The sequence below is a fragment of the Diadema antillarum genome, unplaced genomic scaffold (assembly GCF_040938485.1).
Source record: "Diadema antillarum isolate AM-2024a unplaced genomic scaffold, OU_Dant_1.0 seq00000825_RagTag, whole genome shotgun sequence".
NCBI lineage: Eukaryota > Metazoa > Echinodermata > Echinoidea > Diadematoida > Diadematidae > Diadema > Diadema antillarum.
This window is the reverse complement of record NW_027271702.1, coordinates 371,128-393,411: the sequence shown is the minus strand read 5'-3', so window position 1 is coordinate 393,411 and position 22,284 is coordinate 371,128. Positions and strand designations below refer to the sequence as shown.

Here is a 22,284-nt window from a genome sequence, read left to right as displayed (position 1 = left end):
GGCCACCGATGTGATCTCCAGTACGCGTGTGTATATTGTCATTTGCTATATCAGCTATTAGCGAAGTGCGGGCTGATTTTACCCATTTGCGTCGTTCGTTACCAGTAATTCACATTAAGTTGACCTGCCGCCAGCCATGATATGCGCCTTACTGTTATGGATGAGAAGGGAGACCAAGTTTGGTCACTCGTTTAGGTGAATGCGGTACTGCACATCAACTGATTGGCTTTCTTCTGCCAAATTTTTCTTTGGCGTACACAAGCGTATAAATGGAATGCATGCAGACAAAGCCACAGAGGCTGACGCTATCAATTGCCCGAGATTTGTAAAGCAATTTTACATTTTATGTTGTTTAAATTACAACCTTAATGCAGAGACATTTCTTAGCTGCTCCATGCTGAGCTGCCCCAGATATAATGACTTTGATGTCTTTACATGATTATGATAAAAATTGCGAGAGAGTGAGGAGAGAGAGAGAGAGAGAGAGAGAAGAGGGGGGAGAGAAAGGAATAAATAGATAAAGAAAGAGATATATTTAGAGAGGAAAATATAGATTAAAATTCTCTAGTTTCTATTGTTCGTGCTCTTTTTTTTTATAGAGAAGGGAGGGGAAGGTTGGTTTTAAAACAGACAGCAATATCATTGCTGTCTTCTCTGATTTGATATTGATACAGCATTATGGATGTAGAAAGGTACAGGTAAGTGTTGCTAGTGCTGTTAATGTATAAGGCATTATTTACCATTCGCAGATGAAACAAAAACCTAGCTTTAGTGCTTCAAAATAGTTCTAAAATGGGAGTTAGGGATAGAAACAACAAATTTTGACAATGTTAATCAGTATATCAATGTCAAGTATTGTTAAATATACAAAATGTGAACAATAGTTATAATAAGATTGTTTCTAGAATAAACCATCTACAGTTATGGTTTATTCAGAACATTGGTGATATCTCCTTATATTTTAGTCTCTATTGTGAAATTTTGATATGGTAGGATGTTTTGTGATACAACTGACCTATACATAGGCATCAAATGTGATAACTGAACATTTTTTTTTTCCAAATCACTACTCCCAATGGTAAACATTACCTTTAAGTTGAATTGGAAGGACACAAACACAGAGCATGTGTAGGAGCAAGGAATCATCACTGCATGGACAGAACATATTAATTAACTCTTTGACGGAAGTTAGATATGATGCCACAAGCTGGGATATCATAATGTTAAAGGGATCATACAGTTTTGGTTGAGACCTAATTTTGGGTTTCTAACATTTCTTGGTGAGATAATGAGAAACCTCATATGAAATATGAAAGAGCATGTAATTCTATGAGGAATTCAACATTTATTTGATGAAAATTGGTTTTGAAATGGCTGATATATCCAAAAAAGAGCGATTCTAATAAAGTGTGGGACCCACACTTCATTACGATTGCTTTGTTTTACTTTGTTTTTGAATGTTTCAGTCATTCCAAACCCGATTTTCATCAAATGAACTTTGAATTGCTCTTAAAAATGGTGCGCTCTGTACTATATCATAAGTGTTTTCTTGGTATCTTGCAAAAAGTTAAAAGCCCAATTCTCATCTCCACCAATTCTGTGCCATCCCTTTAAATGAAGGGAACTAGAGATGAAGCTGAAGAAGTAAAAAAAGAAGGAGGAGGATGGAGAAGAAGAACAATAATAATTGCAGCACTTGTGATGTGCCATTGATCTATTGGCCTATTCTGAGGTGCAGAGGGACATACAAAGTGAATTACATAAAGCTGCATAATATGAAAGTGGAAAGGATAAGGGAGAGATAGAAATATGTATCAACAATCCAACAAATATTCAACCAAAACATGATGCTTTGTATATGGATTCTGCTGAATTCCATAGAGAAGAAGAATGAACCATACTAGGTCAACATCCTCTAATGAGATTGATTAATGGAGATTGCCTCTCTTTTTGCCCTTTGAGATATTGTGTTTGGTTTTATTCTCATATACTGATGGGTATTAGGGTGTAGTGGCTGCTGCTGGTGATTTGCTGATCTTGATTAAAGACAGATTGCCGTACCAGCCCCTATGCCATTTCTGTAAGCAGCTGACATTAAATTTTTTTTTACTACAGCTATTGGGTGATGTTATGCTCAAAGTGCATCTATTAAAACCCTCCGTCTGTATAATCCTCTGAAGCATTAAAGGGAACCCAAACCCAAAGAGCAATGTGGATTGAGTGAAAGCAACAACATTAGTGGAACACATCAATGAAAGTTTGAGGAAAATCGGACAATCGATGCAAAAGTTATGAATTTTTAAAGTTTTGATGTTGGAACCGCTGGATGAGGAGACTACTAGAGGTTATGACGTATGAGTGGACAACAATACAAAGAAAATATAAAGGAAATTCAACAAAAATTCACTTTTCTAGCATTATGAAAGAGCACTTGACTAACCGCTTTCAGAAAGCAGGGGGAATAATTGTTACCCTTCACATAAATCAGTATCAAGTTGGTGGAAGTTTGATTTTCATGAAAAATGAATTTTTGTGGAATTTTCTTTATATTTACTTTATATTGTTGTCCACTCATACGTCATAACCTCTAGTAGTCTCCTTATCCAGTGGTTCCATTACCAAAACTTAAAAAATTCATAACTTTTGCATGGATTGTCCGATTTTCTTCAAACTTTCACTGATGTGTTCTACTAATGTTGCTTTTACTCAATCCACATTGCTCTTTGGGTTTGCCTTCCCTTTAATGTCTGAACTAAAGCTCTTTGTGAGTGTACCTTTGCTTTGGGAGTATCATGCAGATGTATGATCGACCCACAACAAGATAGCAATCTGCGTTTTGCAAACATGTTGGATCAACATCAGAGCTGTACATGTTGTACTATTTCTTTGTATATATAGATCTGAGTGTATAACATCACGTGTATGTACATTGTATTGCCAAGAAGGATTACATTGTTTGAAAAGCGGCTTAGCTACCTAGTATAGCCTAGGGAACATCAAGAGTGCAAATGAATGTTTATGGACAGAAAAACTCCTGAGTCGGTCATTCTTTAGTAGTCAGCTGGCTTTGAGGAGATATCGCTCAAAAGTAGCTGTCTGAGAGGATCATAGTGCACTATTCTCTTTCAAAAGACAGAAAAATCAGAACATAGCGCAGATGAGCGACTGGTAATAATAGCCACTACATGCTGTCTGTATACGGTTCTATGCTGTGATCAGCACACACAGTCAGTTCACTGTAGGGAATGCAGAAACTGCTTTCAAGCCCATATTGTCAGCAGGCAACTAATTGCTTGAAGCTTGGTTGCTAGGCAACGAAACCATATACTTTACTGCACTACAGTGTGAGCGTGTCATGATGCCAGTACTGGGTAATTTGTTAAAGGTGAACTTTGTACTCTGTCCATCTGGGATGATGTTATGTGTATGTATGTGTGTATGTGTGTGTGTGTGTGTGTGTGTGTAAGAATGCATGAGTATGTGTGTAGGTGGGGGAGGGGTGGGGGCTGGAGTGGTTACGATTTCATTTGTAATTAATGAAGGTCTTTGACCTGTACAATGCAAGAGTTGATGAGGTATAGAGCTTTGTTGTAGAATGCTGGATATGTGTAGTGTTTGTTTTTTCTTTATATACATGTATTTTTCAAATTGTTATAGCCCTACTGTAAAAGCTCTTAGTTTTGTGTACAGATATTTTTGCGAATGAGCTGGTAAAAGACAGATTTGCGAGATGTTGTTTTTCGCATTTTGCATACAATCACGGATATTCTAAGTGCACTAATTATACCTGAATGCAATCAAGTTCAGGTGGCAATGTTTTCTTGTATTGTTAAATTTGTGGCCCAACAGTGATTTGCAAAGTTTGGGAAAATTAAACCCTCACAAAAATAACAGCTTTTACAGTGCAGTGACTAAAACATGCTTTTTCTTACATCAAAGATAATATTTTTTCCAGAATTAAATTGCTGTGAACATTATTTTTGTGGAAATAATATGAAAAGAATTTTACTATCTCATTCAGCATCTCATATGGACCTTCGAGTCAAAAATCAGTTTTCATTTTGTTTGGTGAATTACTATAAAACAAGAAATATTCATGTGCATTTTAATTTCATAAATTTTGCGAGAGTCAAGATTATCGAAATTAAAATGCACGCAAAAGTTCTGGTCTGTACTATATGCATTGAATGTCGTCAGTGGCAGTTGGCGAAAATTTTGTGCCGCAGATAAGGTCATCAGCTCCAGTTCATGAAAATTTCATGCCATGTTACAAATGCTGAGGTACTTTTGATATAACAGTCTGCTTAATTTTTGTGATGCAGGATCATATTTTCAAACAGCATTAATGGTAATGATGCAACCGGGGATGAAATTATAAAGGGAAAATGCTCGCTGCTTCTTTTAACTGCCAAATATATTCTCCTGACATCGAAACTAGTCTTTGGCGTATGTATAACAAATTATCATACCTCTAACAGTTTTAATGTCTGCATTTTTTTCTCGTTCCTCAGATGCGAGTTATATTGGCCTCCAACTTTCCGATTGCCTGGAGCTGTATAATCCATTATGTCTTTGTTCAAACAATAAGTACAGGAAACTGGACTACACTTGAAATCTGCCAATGACAAGATAGGTACAAGTGTGTAGATTATCTGTCAGAGATTTGCTTGTTGGCAAGGCCAGCTACACGTACATATTGACATAGAGTGTGTAAGTGATTATGAGCCATTGTAATCGTGGAAGGTAGATTATTTTGACATAGGTTAACGCAGCCAATTAAAGAACTGATGACTACATATTCCTTGTCAGAAGGGGGAGGGGGATGGGTGGCAGATATGTCTATTCCCCATTTAGACAGGGTGCTCAGATGCAAACAATTTATACTAGAATGGTATTGCTGTACCAAAACAGTATAGCTATATGATGAATTTATACGTCTGAACACTGACTAACGAAATGATGTATAATGAAACGACGGTCAGCGAAACGATGGTCAGAGCATCGCTTTGAACTAGAACTCAATAAGGAATCAGTGTTCCATCGAGTCCATTATGCATATCTGATCAATGTATGGCGACCATAGAATGATATAACTGGGCAGGGCTTAATGGGACCATAACAATTTAACATACGCGGTGAGAAACTGCACATCACATTTTTCCAGAATGGTCAAAATTTGTGTCTGAACAGTCTGTCGGCTATATGATGATTCTTTATACGTCGTGTCTTTATCGAGTTTTGGTATTCAAACTGGCTTGCGTCGCTGAACAGGGGGTAAGTCTCCTTTACCTGGAGAAACGCTGGAGGACATATGCCAGATGTAGACCAGTGGTAGAACCAAGAAGCTCCTTGATAGATTTGAGGTAACCAGGGTGTGTGTGTGTGTGTGCATGTGTCTGTTAAGGGGGGGGGGGGTGAGAGAGAGACATCTGGTAGTCTAGCATGAGGTTGGCATACTGTATACGTTTCTATGGAAACCAGTGTCCTCACATTTTTCCTCAGAGAGGCAGCAGTTTCAGCAGGCACAACATGTACTCGTGCCATGGACAGCGCAAGTCACTGGAAGTGTGTACCAAGTTTTATACCCAGCGAGCATTTAGAATTCCCTTTTCCGTGGTTAACACAACCTCAGGAGGTTATACCTACCTTTTTCATAACTTTTGATATTCATAGATAAAAATTTATTTTGCAAATCAGTGATAATGATGATATCATTAGAATTAATAAGAGTAGTAGTAAGAATGATTATCATTCTACTACTGCTAGAACTATTTGTCGGAGTGGCATTATCAGCAGTACAATTATTAGTAATACTGATATTACTCTCATTAACACTATATATGATATTCTTATTATCTTGGTATCATGGTTATCATTCATATTTTCTCTGTATTGTGATTGATTACCATTGTCATTTGATCAATGATAGTAATGATGATGGAAGTCTTGATAATACTGATGAAAATATTAAGTAGTGTCATTATAGGTAGTAGTAGCATCGCCATTATTATTGTCATGGTTTTGTCACCACTATTGTTTATATCATTATCAGTGTTATAAACATATATTGTTGTCATTATTGGTGTTATCATCACTTAATCTACTACTACTACTACTACTACTACTACTACTACTACTACTACTAACTATTACTATTACTACTACTACTACTACTCCCATTTCCATTGGCAGGTTTTGTATTGTTCTATTCATCCCATAAAGTACATTAAAGACAGAGACCATAGGTTTATGAGTGTGTGTGTGTGTGTGGGGGGGGGGGGGGGGTGGTAGGGTAAAGAAAGGGATGAAAAATATAGTGTATTACCCCTCCAGCTTGCTAGGTAGCATCCATATATTTCTATTTTTTCCCGGCTCACCCTATCTTTCATCAGTATTTTTGTATGTATCACCCACCACAAATAAACTGCTTGCTTGCTTTTATGTAATATATGTGTTACCAAACAGTAATGGCACAAATTGATACGTGAGTGAGTGCCTTCATCTCTTGTATAAACTTTTGTCCAAAATGATGAGCAGAAAAATACAATGGGGGAAGGGGGCATTATGTTTGTATAACCCTTGATATTATGTGTTTCCATGACAATGAGGGCATGCAGTCCCTGGGCAATGGTAGCCAGAATTCTGCCAGGTTTGTAGAGGGCTTTGCTGTTGGATTTAGATCTGAGTGGTTTATACTGCTCATGCGATATATATTTTATGTATTTCAGATCCATCAATATGGCTTTTAGCTGGAAGGATTTTTCTAGAGACCTACAGTGATATTCACCACTTCAACGCAGCCACAAGCTAGGCCTGATATTTGCAGGTGTCTATTTGGCAGGTGTCTATAGGAAGTAATACATGTTATAAAGCAAAATCAGCTTGTCCTCAGTAGGTTAATGAACTTCTTATAGTTTTTGCTATTTCTCTCTTCCCCATGATTGTAAACTTTTGAAACAAGCAAAACACTGCCTGAGTCATTAGAGCAACATGTTATCAGCAAAATTTTAAAATGATCTTGTTCTTTGCAGAAAATTCCAGGATCAACAATTTCCTTCATTATGTTGTACATGCTGGCTAACACAGATGACTGAGTTCTTGATTAGAACATACTGATTCTAGGTTTAGAACTTAAAGGGGTGGTATAGTTTTTGGTTGAGATGGAACTTCAGGTTTCCAACTTTTTGTAAGGTAACGAGAAACTTCTTATGGAATTTAAAAGAGCCTACCATACAATTCTAAGAGGAAGTCACTTTTTTTGTTGTTGAGAAAAAGTAGTTTTGAAATGGAAAAGATACCCCAAAACAAAGAGGTCCTAATAAAAGGTGGGACCCACCTTTTATTAGGACCACTTTGTTTTACTTTGAAAACTCAGTTTTCATCTTTGACTTCCTCTTAAAATTGTAAGCTCTTTAATACTTCACAGGTGGTTTCTAATTCAAAAAGTTAAAATCTAAATCCCCCATCTTAAACAAAGCTATACCATCCCTTTAAAGCTTTTGGTTGATTTTTACGAGAGTCAATAATCACTTGTATGATCCATGTTTTAGTCTGATGAAACTGCATGCTGTGAGTCTTGATGGAGTGGTCCTGAAGCATATTGTAATTATGTTTATTGATGTTTCAATCAATGTCTCCTTACTTCTTCATTACATTTTTCCTCCACATGCCAAGCTGATGTGATTGCATTGCAACATTTAACTTATTGCTTTTCTGAATATCTTAGCATCCATGATTGTCATTCCATGGAAGTTTGTGGGGTTTTGATCTTCTTTGTTATGGAGAAGGTGGTGGATGCAGTAATTCATAATGTGTGACATTTTAAAATGATTTGATTTGAGTGAAACAAACCAAAACTCTGTAGCTGTATGATGAAAAAGGAAGAAAGGGAAAATGAAAATGACAAACAGATTAATGACTTCGGGCAATGACATTAACATACAGCAAAAATCAAGCCTAATACAATTTGTACAGAATACAAATGTCTGAGTTGTGCGTGGGAGGTCCACGTACACATATGAAAGGAAAAATGGCACCTCATCAACTAATGAATCCATTTGCTTAGGTTGGAATCCCTCTCAAAGTGATAGTTAGGTGACGTTGTTGCCATTTGTGTAGTAGAAACAGGGGAGCCCATTGCCATGTGTGGTGTACGTGTTAGGCTTGCATTACTTCACTGCTAAATTGTGTTCTATTCCACATGTTGGATCAGGCACATAATCCAATCAGTGACATCGTACATCATATGTTTCCATGCCACAGTCAAGCTGAGCTATGACAGCAAATTTCTCTATGAGCTACCTACTCCTTTACACCCAATAAAAGAAAGTTGATAGGAGGCTTCTATCGGCTCACATTGCTATTTTGCAACTCTTTCTAATTCAGTGTCAATTATCTAAGTCAATTGTTGGACCTTAGATATATAGTAGGATGGGTCAAACCTGTCTCTATAATGGCTACTCAAGAGAAGGAGATAAAGGGTGGCATTTGAAAACAGGTACTCAGTATTTTGGCTGTTCATTTATTTTCCTGATAGTGCATATTATTATGTTATTGGTCATAATCATCTAAAACAATAATGTATAAATGCATGTGGTTTTACCCCGGTTCGCTATGTGAGCTAGTATCTTCAATATCATGATCAGAGAGAAATCTGTGTACATACTAGAGCCATTATTTCATTTTGTCGATTTTCTCTTGTTCTTGGATAGTGCTTTGGCTTCAGGAGGAACAAATGGGGAAAAATACCAAATGCTGTGTGAAGACAGGTGCTGCTCATCACTAATGACAATCTGGAGTCAATGGTCATTACATGCAATGTAACATACTGACCATATGATGGGGAAAAAAATGATGACATCTGGTCTCTGTAGACAGATGGCCACTACACGTGTCTGATTTGAAAGTTGTTTTTTTTTAGTCATGGCATAACACAGTCTATGACACTTGAAAACAGTTCTTGGTTGCACCAACAGGTTGGAGTGTGTACATATATTTTATAAAAGCCACAACTGCCATGTTCAAAATGGACTCTCTTTAGTGCAGTTCTGACCTCAAGCTCATACCTTTGTATGTTTTCACATTTAATTTGTGGTTTAATTTGTGGTGGATACCCCAAACATGAGAATACCTTTAGCATAGAAGTAAAAGAAGTATCTAGAAATTCTTGTATTACAAACACTGATAAAGGCAGTCACAGTTCACTTTGGCTAATATGAAAATTTTGGGATGCAGTATTATTATTAATCTTTCTCTCATTTCTAAACGTTGCACAACCTCTTGAACTTGCTAACTGCAAATTACATTTTTTTTTTTTTGCCTTTGTATCCTTTGGAGCGATACATACAATGTCAGTTGGACATATGAGCAAATAACACACAAGAACACACAAACAAAAAGTTAAGAATTGCTGCTGTGATGCAAATACTGAATATTCCCCCCCCCCCCCCCCCCCCCCCCCCATGATGTGGATGCTGGCCGTTTGTATGCCTATATACATTTTTCATGTTTTATGAAAAAAAAATACCCTCAAACCATCTGATATCAACTTTATCAGATTAAAGGGATGGTACAGTATTGGTGGAGATGAGAATTGGGCTTTTAACTTTTTGCGAGATACCAAGAAAACAGTTATGATAAATAGTACAGAGCATACCATTTTGAGAGGAATCCAAAGTTTATTTGATGAAAATCGGGTTTGGAATGACTGAAACATCCAAAAACAAAGTAAAACAAAGCAATCGTAATAAAGTGTGGGTCCCACACAAGTTATTAGAATCGCTCTTTTTTGGATATCTCAGCCATTTCAAAACCAATTTTCATCAAATAAGCGTTGAATTCCTCATAGAATTACATGCTCTTTCATATTTCATAAGAGGTTTCTCATTATCTCACCAAAAAAAAAAAAAGTTAGAAACTTGAAATTAGGTCTCAACCAAAACTATATGATCCCTTTAACCTAATCACATTTAGGGCCTATGTCAGTGTCAGGGCTGCACACTAACTCATTTTTTCTACTGGTCCGACCTGTCTGTCGGACCAGCAGTAGGTACCCAGTTTTTCTATGTTTTACTGGTCTATTCCTGAAAAAGTTTGTGGTCCAACAGTGATTTTGACTGGTCAGGGACTGTTGGACCAGTGCCAGTATGCTATGCAACCTTGCCTATGTGAAGAATACATTGTGTATTGTTTGTTTGTTTGTTTGGTTTATTTCTGCATTTTCTTTCTCCGAATACAATTGCAAATGAAAACAAAATGATACAGATACATACAAATCAATACAAAAAAAAAAATCATTTGCGTAACAACATTCAGTCTGAAGTGGCATAATTATGAATCAAAATAACATATTAAGGCTTACTGTATCTAATAACAAAGGAGAAATCAATACAGGGGACCGTCATCATAAGCAGAGCTTGACGTGGATGAGGCCCTATCTGAATATGTGATACCAATGTAATACAACACCAATTATATATGTACTCATAAAACTCTTAATCTTAATACACAAAACACATTTTGCTACAGAAAAAAAAAAACAGAAAAGAAAAATAGTGACTTGGCGCTTTAGAACAAGAAAAAAAAACAGCACGCAGCACCATTGACTGCTGCATGGTATAGTAGACAATAAAAGTGTAGGTGTGTGCGAGTGACAGTGCGTCGTGTGTGCAGGTGACAGTGCAAGAGAGAATAAAGGCTGTAGCATGCCTATTTTGGGGGTAAGGTATACGCTTTAATGAATGTATGCAATATCATTATCAAAGAAAGGAAAGGAATGGGAGGGAATGAAAAAAAAACACTTTGCATGGATCAGGGCTTACTGAGACTTCAGAAAAAAAGAAGAAAAAGTACATTGATCAAAAACTACTAACTGGAGACATATTTCAATAATAAATACTTTTTTAAATGAGCTTTAAAGGAAAACAGTGAAGTACACTGCTTTAATTGATCAGGTAGGTTATTCCAGACATCGGGACCGTAATGTCTAATTGATTTCTGAGCTAAAACAGTTTTGGGGTTTACAAGGTGAAAATCTGTCGAACGGCGAGTTGGATATGTGTGTATATTCGAATTTAAGTGAAAAATATTATGAAATAAAGAGGGAAGTTGATTTGTTGCATACTTGTACATAAATATACCTGTTTGTAAAATGTGGATGTCCTGAAGCTTCAAAGTATGCAAACGATGAAATAAAGGATCTGTATGAGATAAATATGTGGAATTAGTAATAATACGAATAGCACGCTTTTGGAGTAAATACAATGAATTCAGTTTAGTAATACTACAATTTCCCCATACAATATTTGAATACAATATATGAGGCAAAATTAAAGAATTATATAAAATAATCAGGGATCGTTCTGATAAAAGATCTTTCAACTTCCAGAGTACACCAATATTTCTTAATAGGGTCCTTTGTAAACAGGATATATGTTCGTTCCATGTTAAATGAGAATCGATTGTAATGCCTAAAAATCTAATAACCTGTTTCTCGCAAAGAGAAAACCCATCAATTGATATGTTGACATTAAGATCCTGTGAGTAGGGTTTTCTAAAATAAACGAAATTTGTCTTATTAACATTCAAAGATAACTTGTTTGATTTAAACCAATTCAATATATTCAATAATTCAGTGTTCAAACGATTAACAAGTGTCCCTATATCATAATCTGATGTAATAATGGATGTATCATCAGCAAAAAGTATAAAATTCAAAGATGGAGAAGAACCTATAATATCATTTATATAAATGTTAAACAACAGAGGCCCTAAAATGGAGCCTTGAGGTACCCCACATTTAATATCAAGTTTGTGTGATTCATAAGACTGAAAACTAACATACTGTTGACGGTTTTGCAAATAATTTATAAACCAGAGCAGAGCGTGACCTCGTATACCATACGTATTAAGTTTATGTATCAATACTTCATGGTCGACGGTGTCGAATGCTTTCGACAAATCCATGTATATACCTATAACATGCTTTTTATCAGCAAAAGCTTCAATCATTTTATCATACATGTGAGCGATTGCATAGTCAGTAGAATATCCACTTCTAAATCCAAATTGATTGGGTATCAATAAATTATTGGTTTGTAAAAACTGATATAACCTTTTATACACAATTTTTTCAAGAACTTTGGATATACTTGGTAATAATGAAATTGGTCTATAATTACTCATTAATTTAAAGTCATCTTTTTTATGAATGGGAATAACTTTTGCAAGTTTGAATGAGTTCGGAAAAATGCCTGTTGAAAGAGACATATTAAATACGTGAGTTAGAGGGCTTGCAATGTAAAAGATTATTTGTTTCAATAAATGAACACTAAGACCATCATGCCCACTCGATTTAGTTGTTTTCAGATTCTGAACAATATTGATTATTTCATGGTCATTGGTAGGCGTGAGAAATAATGAATTTTCACAAGGATTGGGTAAATAATCAGTAAAATGTATATTACATGAATTCATATTAGATGCTAAACTAGGACCAATATTTATAAAATAATCATTAAATGAATTGGCAATTGTGGTAAAATCAGTAATTTCCTCATTGTCAATGATGATAGAGTTGGTAGTTTCTTTTACCGTCTTTCCCATAAGAGCATTGACAGTTTTCCACAATGAAAAAAGATTATCCTTATTTTTTTCTATATTAGTTGAATAATACAATTTTCGGGACAATCTTATTACTGATGTTAATTGATTTCTATATTTCCGGTATTTCATAAATGAGTTATTTCTTTGATTCTTTATTGCTTGCTTATATAACTTATTACGGGTTGATATAGACCGCATAATACCTTTGGTAATCCAGGGTTGTCTATTTTTCTTTAAAGGTTTCCGTTTAACCAAAGGAATATTTCTCTGATAATAATACAATAATCTGCTGATAAATTTTTCATAAGCAGTATCAGCATTGCTTTCATCAAATACATCGTCCCATTCTTCCTGCGCTAAATCAAATATCAAAGAATTTATATATATTGCAAGGTGATATGATCTTTAAAATGTTAAAAAATGAAGGGTTTGTTTGTTGCTTCATTTTTTTGCAATTCTTTAAATATTTATCTCCATTGCCTATCTGCTGTCAAATTCACTTGTAAGGAATATGCATGAATGTGACATCTTGCCTTTAACTGGCTGTTTCAGAGTGATGGAAATGAGTGAGCTGATAATCATCTTTCATCAAATCTGCTTTGCAGTCATACATAAACCATGTAAAAAAGATAGTAGCTACTTGCCACTGGGGGGAATATTGTGTCTATATTAAAGGGTGATGATAATATCTTGTCACATATATTCTGATATAGCACTCATCTTTAATCACATGCCAATCATGGTATTTAGTCCTCCACACACAACAGGGCGTGAAATCACATCTATGTGCCAAACCCAGTACAAAACACAAATGACTTGTGTGTATACGTTGTGAGTTGATACTGATCTTGCGTGTGTTGTCTTGCCTCCGTTTAGATTACACATTCACAGTGGTTGGCAGAAGCTATCCTGTGTACTGTATACATTTGTAACCATGATACTTTTCTATACCAGTCCATGTATAAACTGACATGTGACAGATGTATCAAAAGGGTACAAATATTTGGGCACAGGAAACAAAGCATCCACCTGCTGTTTTCCAGGTGTTGAAAGAAATTTCTCGTCACTTTTATCTGCATGGGCATGGACCAATATTGCCACTTCGAACCTTTTCAGATTTTGCAGAGAACTTGGATTATAAATATGCATAGACAGGTTTCCTGCGAATCGCGAGTGATTTCTTTTTCTTTCTCTGTTAGATATTTTGTTGCAAATCTAAAAACAGACTTGTGCCATATATGTTTCTGTAAAATATCCTTTTCTTGTATCAATCTGGCCAAATGGCATGTTTTCACTTTGATTTTCGCCCAATTCTTGGTTTGTGTGCTTGAAGGCAGAATGGCTCAACACAAAAACACTCCGTTGAGGAGGAGCATGACCTTGTAATCACTTCTGTCTTGGTGCAAACATACTTATGCATGTTTACACACCAAGATTTTTGTGTTTCCCTGACAGGCCAAGGATCTCACAGTTGTTATATGGTCATCCATCTGCAAATTAGTCACACAAGTAGAAACTCGTTTCATGGCATCCTGAACAATTAGTGATTTTAAGCATTCATAGAAATGCACTTTGAAAACATCTCTGAAGAGCTAATTTCAAAGTGTGTGAATCCCCACTAGGTCTCATTTGCAATATTGTGCTGTAATGTTAAGCATACATGATGGGACAAATAAAAAAACAAAACAAAACAAAGACAAACAACAAACCAATGCACAAATGAATGTGGACACATACATGTATTTGTAGAGTTGAAATATTGTGCATGGCAATCAGCAATCAAAATGGCAGATATTTGGAGACTAGCTGTGCTTGCTTGTTTGTATTTTTTTTTTTGCATAGTATATGCATAGATGTCAAGTGAAATATGAAAATAAACATGCTGGAACTGTTCACTGTGTCTCGAGTGTAAGACCAATGCAGTTTCAGTAATTCAATCTATTACACCTCTTGCAATCCTCCCATTTTGTTGTTGTTGTTGTTGTTGTTAGGGGATTATTTTTTTTAAAAGCAAATTTGTTTCTGTTTTGTAATTCTTTAAACCTGATGATCCTAATCCATATGCTCCTTACGTTTTCTTCTTCTTCTTCCTGCTTTTCAGATGAAGATGAGGGTGACAGCATTGAACTGGAGGACAGCACTCTGCTGGCCCACCAAGCAGCTGGGACAGGAAATATGGCCCTCCTCATGGATGCAGTCAATCGTGATCCCAGTGTTCTGGAGAGCTGTGATGATAAAGGTGAGATGGAAGAGTGGTGGAAATTATGCAGAGCTGTCATGACCTATAGGGGTTAAAGGGAACCCAAACCCAAAGAGCAATGTGGATTGATCGAAAGCAACAACATTAGTAGAACACATCAGCGAAAGTTTAAGGAAAATCGGACGATCGATGCAAAAGTTATGAATATTTAAAGTTTTGGTGTTGGAACTGCTGGATGAGGAGACTACTAGAGGTTATGACATACGAGAGGACAACCATATAAAGTAGATATAAAGAAAATTCCACAAAAACCTCATTTTCCATTAAACTTACACATTCCATCAACATGACACTGACATATATGTTAAGGGTAGCAATTATTCCCCCTGCTTTCTGAGAGCAGTTAGTCAAGCGCTCTTTCATGATGCTAGAAAAGTAAATTTTTGTGAAAATTTCTTTATATTTGTTTTATATTGTTGTCCACTCATACGTCATAACGTCTGGTATAGTCTCCTCATCCAGCGATTCCAACACCAAAACTTTAAAAATTCATAAGTTTTGCATTGATTGTCCGATTTTCCTCAAAATTTCATTGATGTTTTCTGCTAATATTGCTGCTTTCACTCAATCCACATTGCTCTAAAATTGGGTTCCCTTTGAGGACAAGGTAGATAAGACTGATGCAGGCTTCCATGCATGTGTGAGGTTCCAGTCCTAGCCTGCAAGGTGAGGTAATTCATCCCCATTGCCAAGACTAAAGGAGGAGACTTAAAGTTGTTGGTCTTATGTGTAGGAGAGACATGCCCTGCAACGTGCACGTATAACAATTAACCCACTTCGCTTTTCTCCTAAAGGATAGGGAGAAATCTTTGGCAAAAACACAAAAAGCAGCTGATATACTGGGGTGGTAAGGCATGTAAATCACAATCACTAGCTTGACTTTTCACTGCTCTGGCAGAATGGGAGATTGGTAAAGAGGTGATTATGATAATGATGATAATAATAATGATCTGGTGAGGTGATGATGATGGTAATGTAATACTGATAATGATAACAATACTAATACTAATCATAATGCTATGTAATACAGGTTACACAAGATGATCGTACAAGGGGATCTAGAACAAAACACCTTTGTATGTAAAGAAAAAGATATTTGTGTGATTGTAGGAATCTCTGTATGTGTGTGTGTGTGTGTGTGTGTGATTTCATTTCCAAACCCATTATCCACATGCAAAAGAAGAGAAGAAGAAGAGAGAAGTGCAATATATTTGATATGAATAAGTGGCAACAATGTATGTACATGAAATTTTACTGTGGGAGTTACCCCCCTCTGAGTTAATGATAATAATAATAGTAATTAAAAAAATAATAACAATAATAGTAATGATAATAATAATAATAAAATAATAATAATAATAATGATAATAATAATAACATAATAATAATAACGTAATAATGATAATGATAATGATTATGATAATGATAATAATAATAATAATGATAATAACAATGACAATATTAATAATGATAGCAATAATGATAATAATAAAATCATAATAATAATAGTGTATACTTCTAGATGAAAATAGACTCATTCAAATATTCTCAATTTTCTACATTCCAACATAAATGGAGTTGGTATCATCACCTATGCTCTCGTCAGACAATGTCATTTTTTTTAGACAACCAATATTAGTAAAAAAATCCAGATGGGCACATCGATATGAATCTGCCCAATATGCATGAAAATTGTGACTCAAAGGGATCGTACAGTTTTGGTTGAGAACTAATTTCAGGTTTCTAACATTTTTTGGTGAGATAATGAAAAACCTCTTATGAAATATGAAAGAGCATGTAATTTCATCCTTTTGTAAAATGTCAAATGTTTAATGAATTGGTTAAATAAACTTGAAACTTGAAACTTGAAACTTGAATTCAACGTTTATTTGATGGAAATTGGTTTTGAAATGGCTGAAATATCCAAAACAGAGCGATTCTAATAAAGTGTGGGACCCACACTTTTTTACGATCGCTTTGTTTTACTTTGCTTTTGGATGTTTCAGTCATTCCAAACCCGATTTTCATCAAATAAACTTTGAATTCCTCTTAGAATGGTATGCTCTGTACTATTTCATAAGTGTTTTCTTGGTATCTCGCAAAAAGTTAAAAGCCCAATTCTCATCTCCACCAATACTGTACCATCCCTTTAAAATATCATATTCTAGGTAGCAGAACAAAAGCAGCATGTGAAGAGACCATTTTCCCAGTATAAGACCTGCTTGGAACAGGAATGGTATTCCAAGTATAAAGCAGAACAATGGCCTAAATGTGGCACAGACTTTCTGCATAAATCCCTAAAGGGCTTTCCGGTCGATGCTGCAGAGTGTTTTAAATAGCTGTGCTTGGAATGAGCTGTTGCTCTTTGTGGTTTCCATCTGCGTGTGAGATTAAATTGGTCCCTCAGAAAAGAAAAAGCCTACGGCAGTATTGTAGTGCCGTGATGTAATTTTAGTTCATGGAATTGTTCTGTGGAGTAGTTTGCCTGTATGCTGTTGATAAGTGCTAATGACACCCACAGAATTTGTGAAATATGCCTGACGGTTGGGGCATGATTTGCTGTAGGTATAATCTATATCAGTATCTATGAAATACCATACTTTCCAGACTTTACAGGGGGAAATGATAAATGCCTATTAAGGGAGTTCATTTCATTGGTATATTATTTTTAGAGCAGAAACCCCGAGGTAAAATTCTAGAGTATCACAGGAAGCTGATCAAATGATATACAGATGTATCTCTCAAATCATTCAGCATTCAATGGAAAATCATAAATAACATAGAACTAATTCTGACAACTCTGAATGTAATATTACTGAGATCTCCAGGTGTATTGTTGCTGTCTCAGTTACCAACATATCTCATTAAAGATGAAAACACTGTCCGAAACTTAGGAATGCAATGAGTAGATGGGTGGTCAAAAGTTATGGGCAAATTACTGGATACGCTGTATATTTTGCAAAGTTTTTATTTTTGGAAATTTCTTGATAAGTCAGGTGCTGTTCACAAATTTAAAACATGAGAAAATATTAACCTGATTCTGCCATAAATGTGACATGCACACAGACATTTCTCATTCATGGAAGTACTCCAAGGTTACGAATTTAACCACTCATAGAATTATCTGCAAGTCCCAATTTGCCAAAAAAAAAAAATAGGATTGCTAAATATATGGTGTTTTTAGTCGTGAGTTTGGGAAAAAATTGATAAAAGACCCAGGGAGCCAGCTATATTTATCAACTCTGTTTGTGTTCATTGAGGATTAAAGTCTTTCAGAACATGCCAACTTGTGGGTTGCAAATGGTTCCCGCAATATTTTCAGACATGATATCTTTGTATATACCTGAAAGTATAATTGAATTTGATTGAAAGTAGACATTTTTAGTAAAAAGGAGATGTCACTGCATAGCATTACTACAAAGCCATCAAAACACAACCACTAGGGTAGTTTTAGTTGAAAAATCTCATGTGAAAAATTTCAAATGGTTTGCCAAACAGGTTGATTTACCTTGAAGCTAAACACAAGACCCCTTGTATGTGAAAATTTAATACGTCTGTATAACCTTGATGTAAATATGATTTAAAATGCATGCCTGTGAGGGGATGCTCATGACTAAACAAGAAATTGCAATAGATTTGGCCAGAGTGAACAGTAGTCATGGAGATCAGTCAATCTGAAGAATTTTATAGAAATCATGCAAGTGTCACCAGCTCGTAGAAGGAGCTGGATAAATGTTCATCCATGTCAAGCCGGATTGAGGTAGAGAAGTTGAAGGATGACGTAGGTGATATTCTGTGAAAGAGGCTGTTTATCTATTTTCCAGCCAGGCTGTGTAGTGAGTATTTAACTGCCTGTAGCCAGGTACTTTACAATACTGCAGCCTACATTTTTTTTTCTTTTCTGAGAAGAATACTCTTTTAGGGAGCTATGCATTATATGTTCATTCTTGGTATTATCAAGGAGCTATTACAGCTCCTTGGTATTATAGAACTTCTTGTACCCCTGATTTTTGTCTTCTGAATAACAGAGTGGCTTTAAAAATAATAGAATCACAATTAAGTAGTGAGATTTAAAAAAAAGTCATATGTTGATGATACTGATATTTTTTGCCATGGCTCTTGCCAACTTTGGCAGGTATTATAGGACACTAATTCAAAAGCTTGCATCCTGTGACATCCTTTCTCACCACCTGTCACACCTGTAAGATAATAATAATAATGATAATAATAATAATAATAATAATAATAATAATAATTATAATTATAATAATAATAATTATAATGATAATAATAATAATAATAATAATAATAATAATTATAATAATAATAATTATAATGATAATAATAATAATAATAATAATAATAATAATAATGATACTACTACTACTACTAATAATAATAATAACAATGATAATAATAATGATAATAATAATGATAATAATAGTAGTAGTAGTAATAATGATAATAATGATAATAACAATAATAATAATAATAATAGTAATAATGATATGATAATGATAATGACAATGATAATGATAATAATGATAATACACTTATACCCAAACACATACATGTAAAAGCATTTTTGTTTTGTGGTATTCAGATCCCTACCTCCCTTGTCATGAAAAATTGTAGATGTTTATTTGAGTTGATACAGCATCAAGAGGCCAAATGGATATTTTCTTGGGGTTTTTTTTGTCTTACATATTTGGAATTGACATTTAGAGTCAGACATATTTTTCATGTAAGTAACTGTTGATATCCTTCACTAACATTGCCCTTGATACATTCAGTAAACACATAAAAATTGTATTAGATACAATATGCCAAATTGTTCTTGAAGTGTTATTTCACAAAGGCTCTCATTTCATACAGACTTAATGTAATACAATCTCTCTCTTTAATGCCACTACTTTGTGTATTCTTTCATTTTTCTTCTATCATCAGTTAACATACTCAATACTGATTATTTGTTTCATTTGTTTGAGTACGAGTAAACTATTGTCTATAACTTATTTGCGTGTTTTTAAATTCACGAATATCGACTGACTTGTTAAATTCACAAAAATGAAAACCTTGCAAAATATTCAATGTATACAGTACCTGAATAGCTTGCTTCTGGTAGGACTGGTGTCATAAAGATAAGAATAATGTGAGGTCGAACCGTATTACACAAATACACTAGCTAATGAGCGGTTTGAAGGCACTTGAGTTTTAATGAGTGGTATATTTTTAGGGCACTGTCATTGAGAGCCAGGGAGGATGTGTCTGTCGGTGAGGCTTGTAATCGTGCTTGCCAACAACTAGGTCCACGAATTATCTAGGCCATGGAAATAGCAACTTGCTTGCAGGTGGACAGAGACAATTAGAGCTACGTTCATGCCAATTTGTCGTGCAAGTTCTAATAGCTGCACAGATGAGGATTTTGTACCAGATAGTAACACAATGAAAAGTAGTGCAGTGTAGGCTTGTTTATAGATCATGGTGTAGTAAGTAGACCTTGTTTTCACTTGTCTCTACAAGGCAACAGGATGTTGTCAAAACAATTCATGCATCTTGCTCTGTTTTGTGCCTATTGTCTGTAATTGTGCTGATCCTGCTTATTATTGTATGGACTTTCACTGTAACTGTCATTATGGACCAACTGCTATCATTTATAACCGAGAGGATGATAATACAATGATTTGTTTTTAAGGGACACGACACATGTAAGGCTATTATGTGCTGTCTGTCATGCATCGATGGAACAACCTTTTTGCCATCTTATCTTCTCTTTGTTTTGATTCATTACATGTGTGTGATAGATCATTCTGGTTTCTATGGTGATGAGCATGTGGAAGCACCAGACATCCATCGCATTGGATGGCAGACGTGACCAGATTTGATTCCATATTTTGCCATTTACTAGTACCTAATTAATGCTTGGCATGTCTGTGTGGTGTAACATTGAGTGCCGTGTAGAAAGATGGTATATACTGTATAGGCTAGGCAAGGCTTGTCCTCTGAAGCATAGCACTGGTTTAGTTTGGAGTCTCTTGTTCCCCATCAGCTGGCAATGGTATGTGCTGTATTTGTATATATATATATATATATATATATATATATATATATATGTGACCCGCTACAACAAAAAGATCCTAAAGTCGGGGGAGGACAATTTTCTAAAAATGGCATGATATTATTCCCATACTCTTCTTCTTTCATTTAATATATAGCAGAACTCATAAATGTACTCGGTTGCAGAGATATCGATGATTTTATCAGCGCATGTCAAGTGGTTGAGAAAATCAGAGTTTTGAGAAAAACGCCTTCAAAGTTGTCCTTCTGACGCTATCATGGTCATGGGGAGGCGAGACAGTTTTCACCGCTTGACAATAGAAGACACGCTCCTAGTGACCTCTGCCATGTTCAGTCAAGCTTAGGGCCAGCGGTCTACGCACGACCAATCGGTAATCAGGATGCCACACACTGACCTATAAGATCACTCCCTCGTTGCTAGGGGCGGAGTCTAGCTGCGACGCTAAATCCAAATCTTCGGACACGTTTCTCTTACGTTGAAAGTCGGAAAATCAAGGCCCAGAAAAACGCTAATTTCTTGCCTTTCTTTGGATTATTTAGCTTCAAAATTTTGGCAGATGATGGACAAAATATTAGAATACGAAATTCTGCCAAAAACAGAAATCAAATTGTTTTGACCAATTTTGATGATGTGACTTCAAACTCGATTTTCTTGGCTCGGCCGTCAGCGACTTTAGGATCCTTTTGTTGTAGCGGGTCACATATATATTTGTGGGTGTGTGTGTGCATGTGTGTGTGTAAATATATATGTATTTCATATATATTTCATTCATTTCATTCTTTATTGTCCATATCATGGATATTTGTTTTGTTCACATGCTTTTTACAAAACACAAAGTATACATTGTACAATTACATAAACAGCATTCAAATGGCATATAAAACATAAAAGAGACATTTTTTTGCCCCAACATTATAAAACAGAAAATCATCATATAACATATCTTATAACAACATCAATTTTCAAAAATTCAACCTATTAATAAATATCTTTATCTTTAACTGTGAATACAACAAAAAACTAATAAGGGATCTTGAGGGTATAATGTACAAAATCCTGCAAATCATTCTTCTGTAATCACCAGATAGAATGAAATATATAAACAAATCAAATATATATATATATATATATATATATATATATATATATATATGTATATATATATATGTATATATATACATATATATACATATATATGTATATATATATACATATATGTATATATATATATATATATACATACATATATGTATATATATATATATCTATATATATCTGTATATATATATATATATATGTGTGTGTATATATATATACAACAGTCTTTCATTGTAACAGATGT

The 22,284-nt window shown here is 35.0% G+C and overlaps 1 protein-coding gene across 1 annotated transcript in view; it reads left to right on the top strand.

Moving 5' to 3' along the window:
• LOC139740019 (uncharacterized) overlaps positions 1 to 22,284 on the top strand; it is a 56,673-nt gene that overhangs the window by 9,334 nt on the left and 25,055 nt on the right. The window contains exons 2-3 of the mRNA XM_071650616.1: positions 14,705 to 14,842; positions 21,635 to 21,637. Of these exons, the coding sequence (XP_071506717.1) occupies positions 14,705 to 14,842; positions 21,635 to 21,637 (141 nt within the window). The remainder of the gene's footprint in view (positions 1 to 14,704; positions 14,843 to 21,634; positions 21,638 to 22,284) is intronic.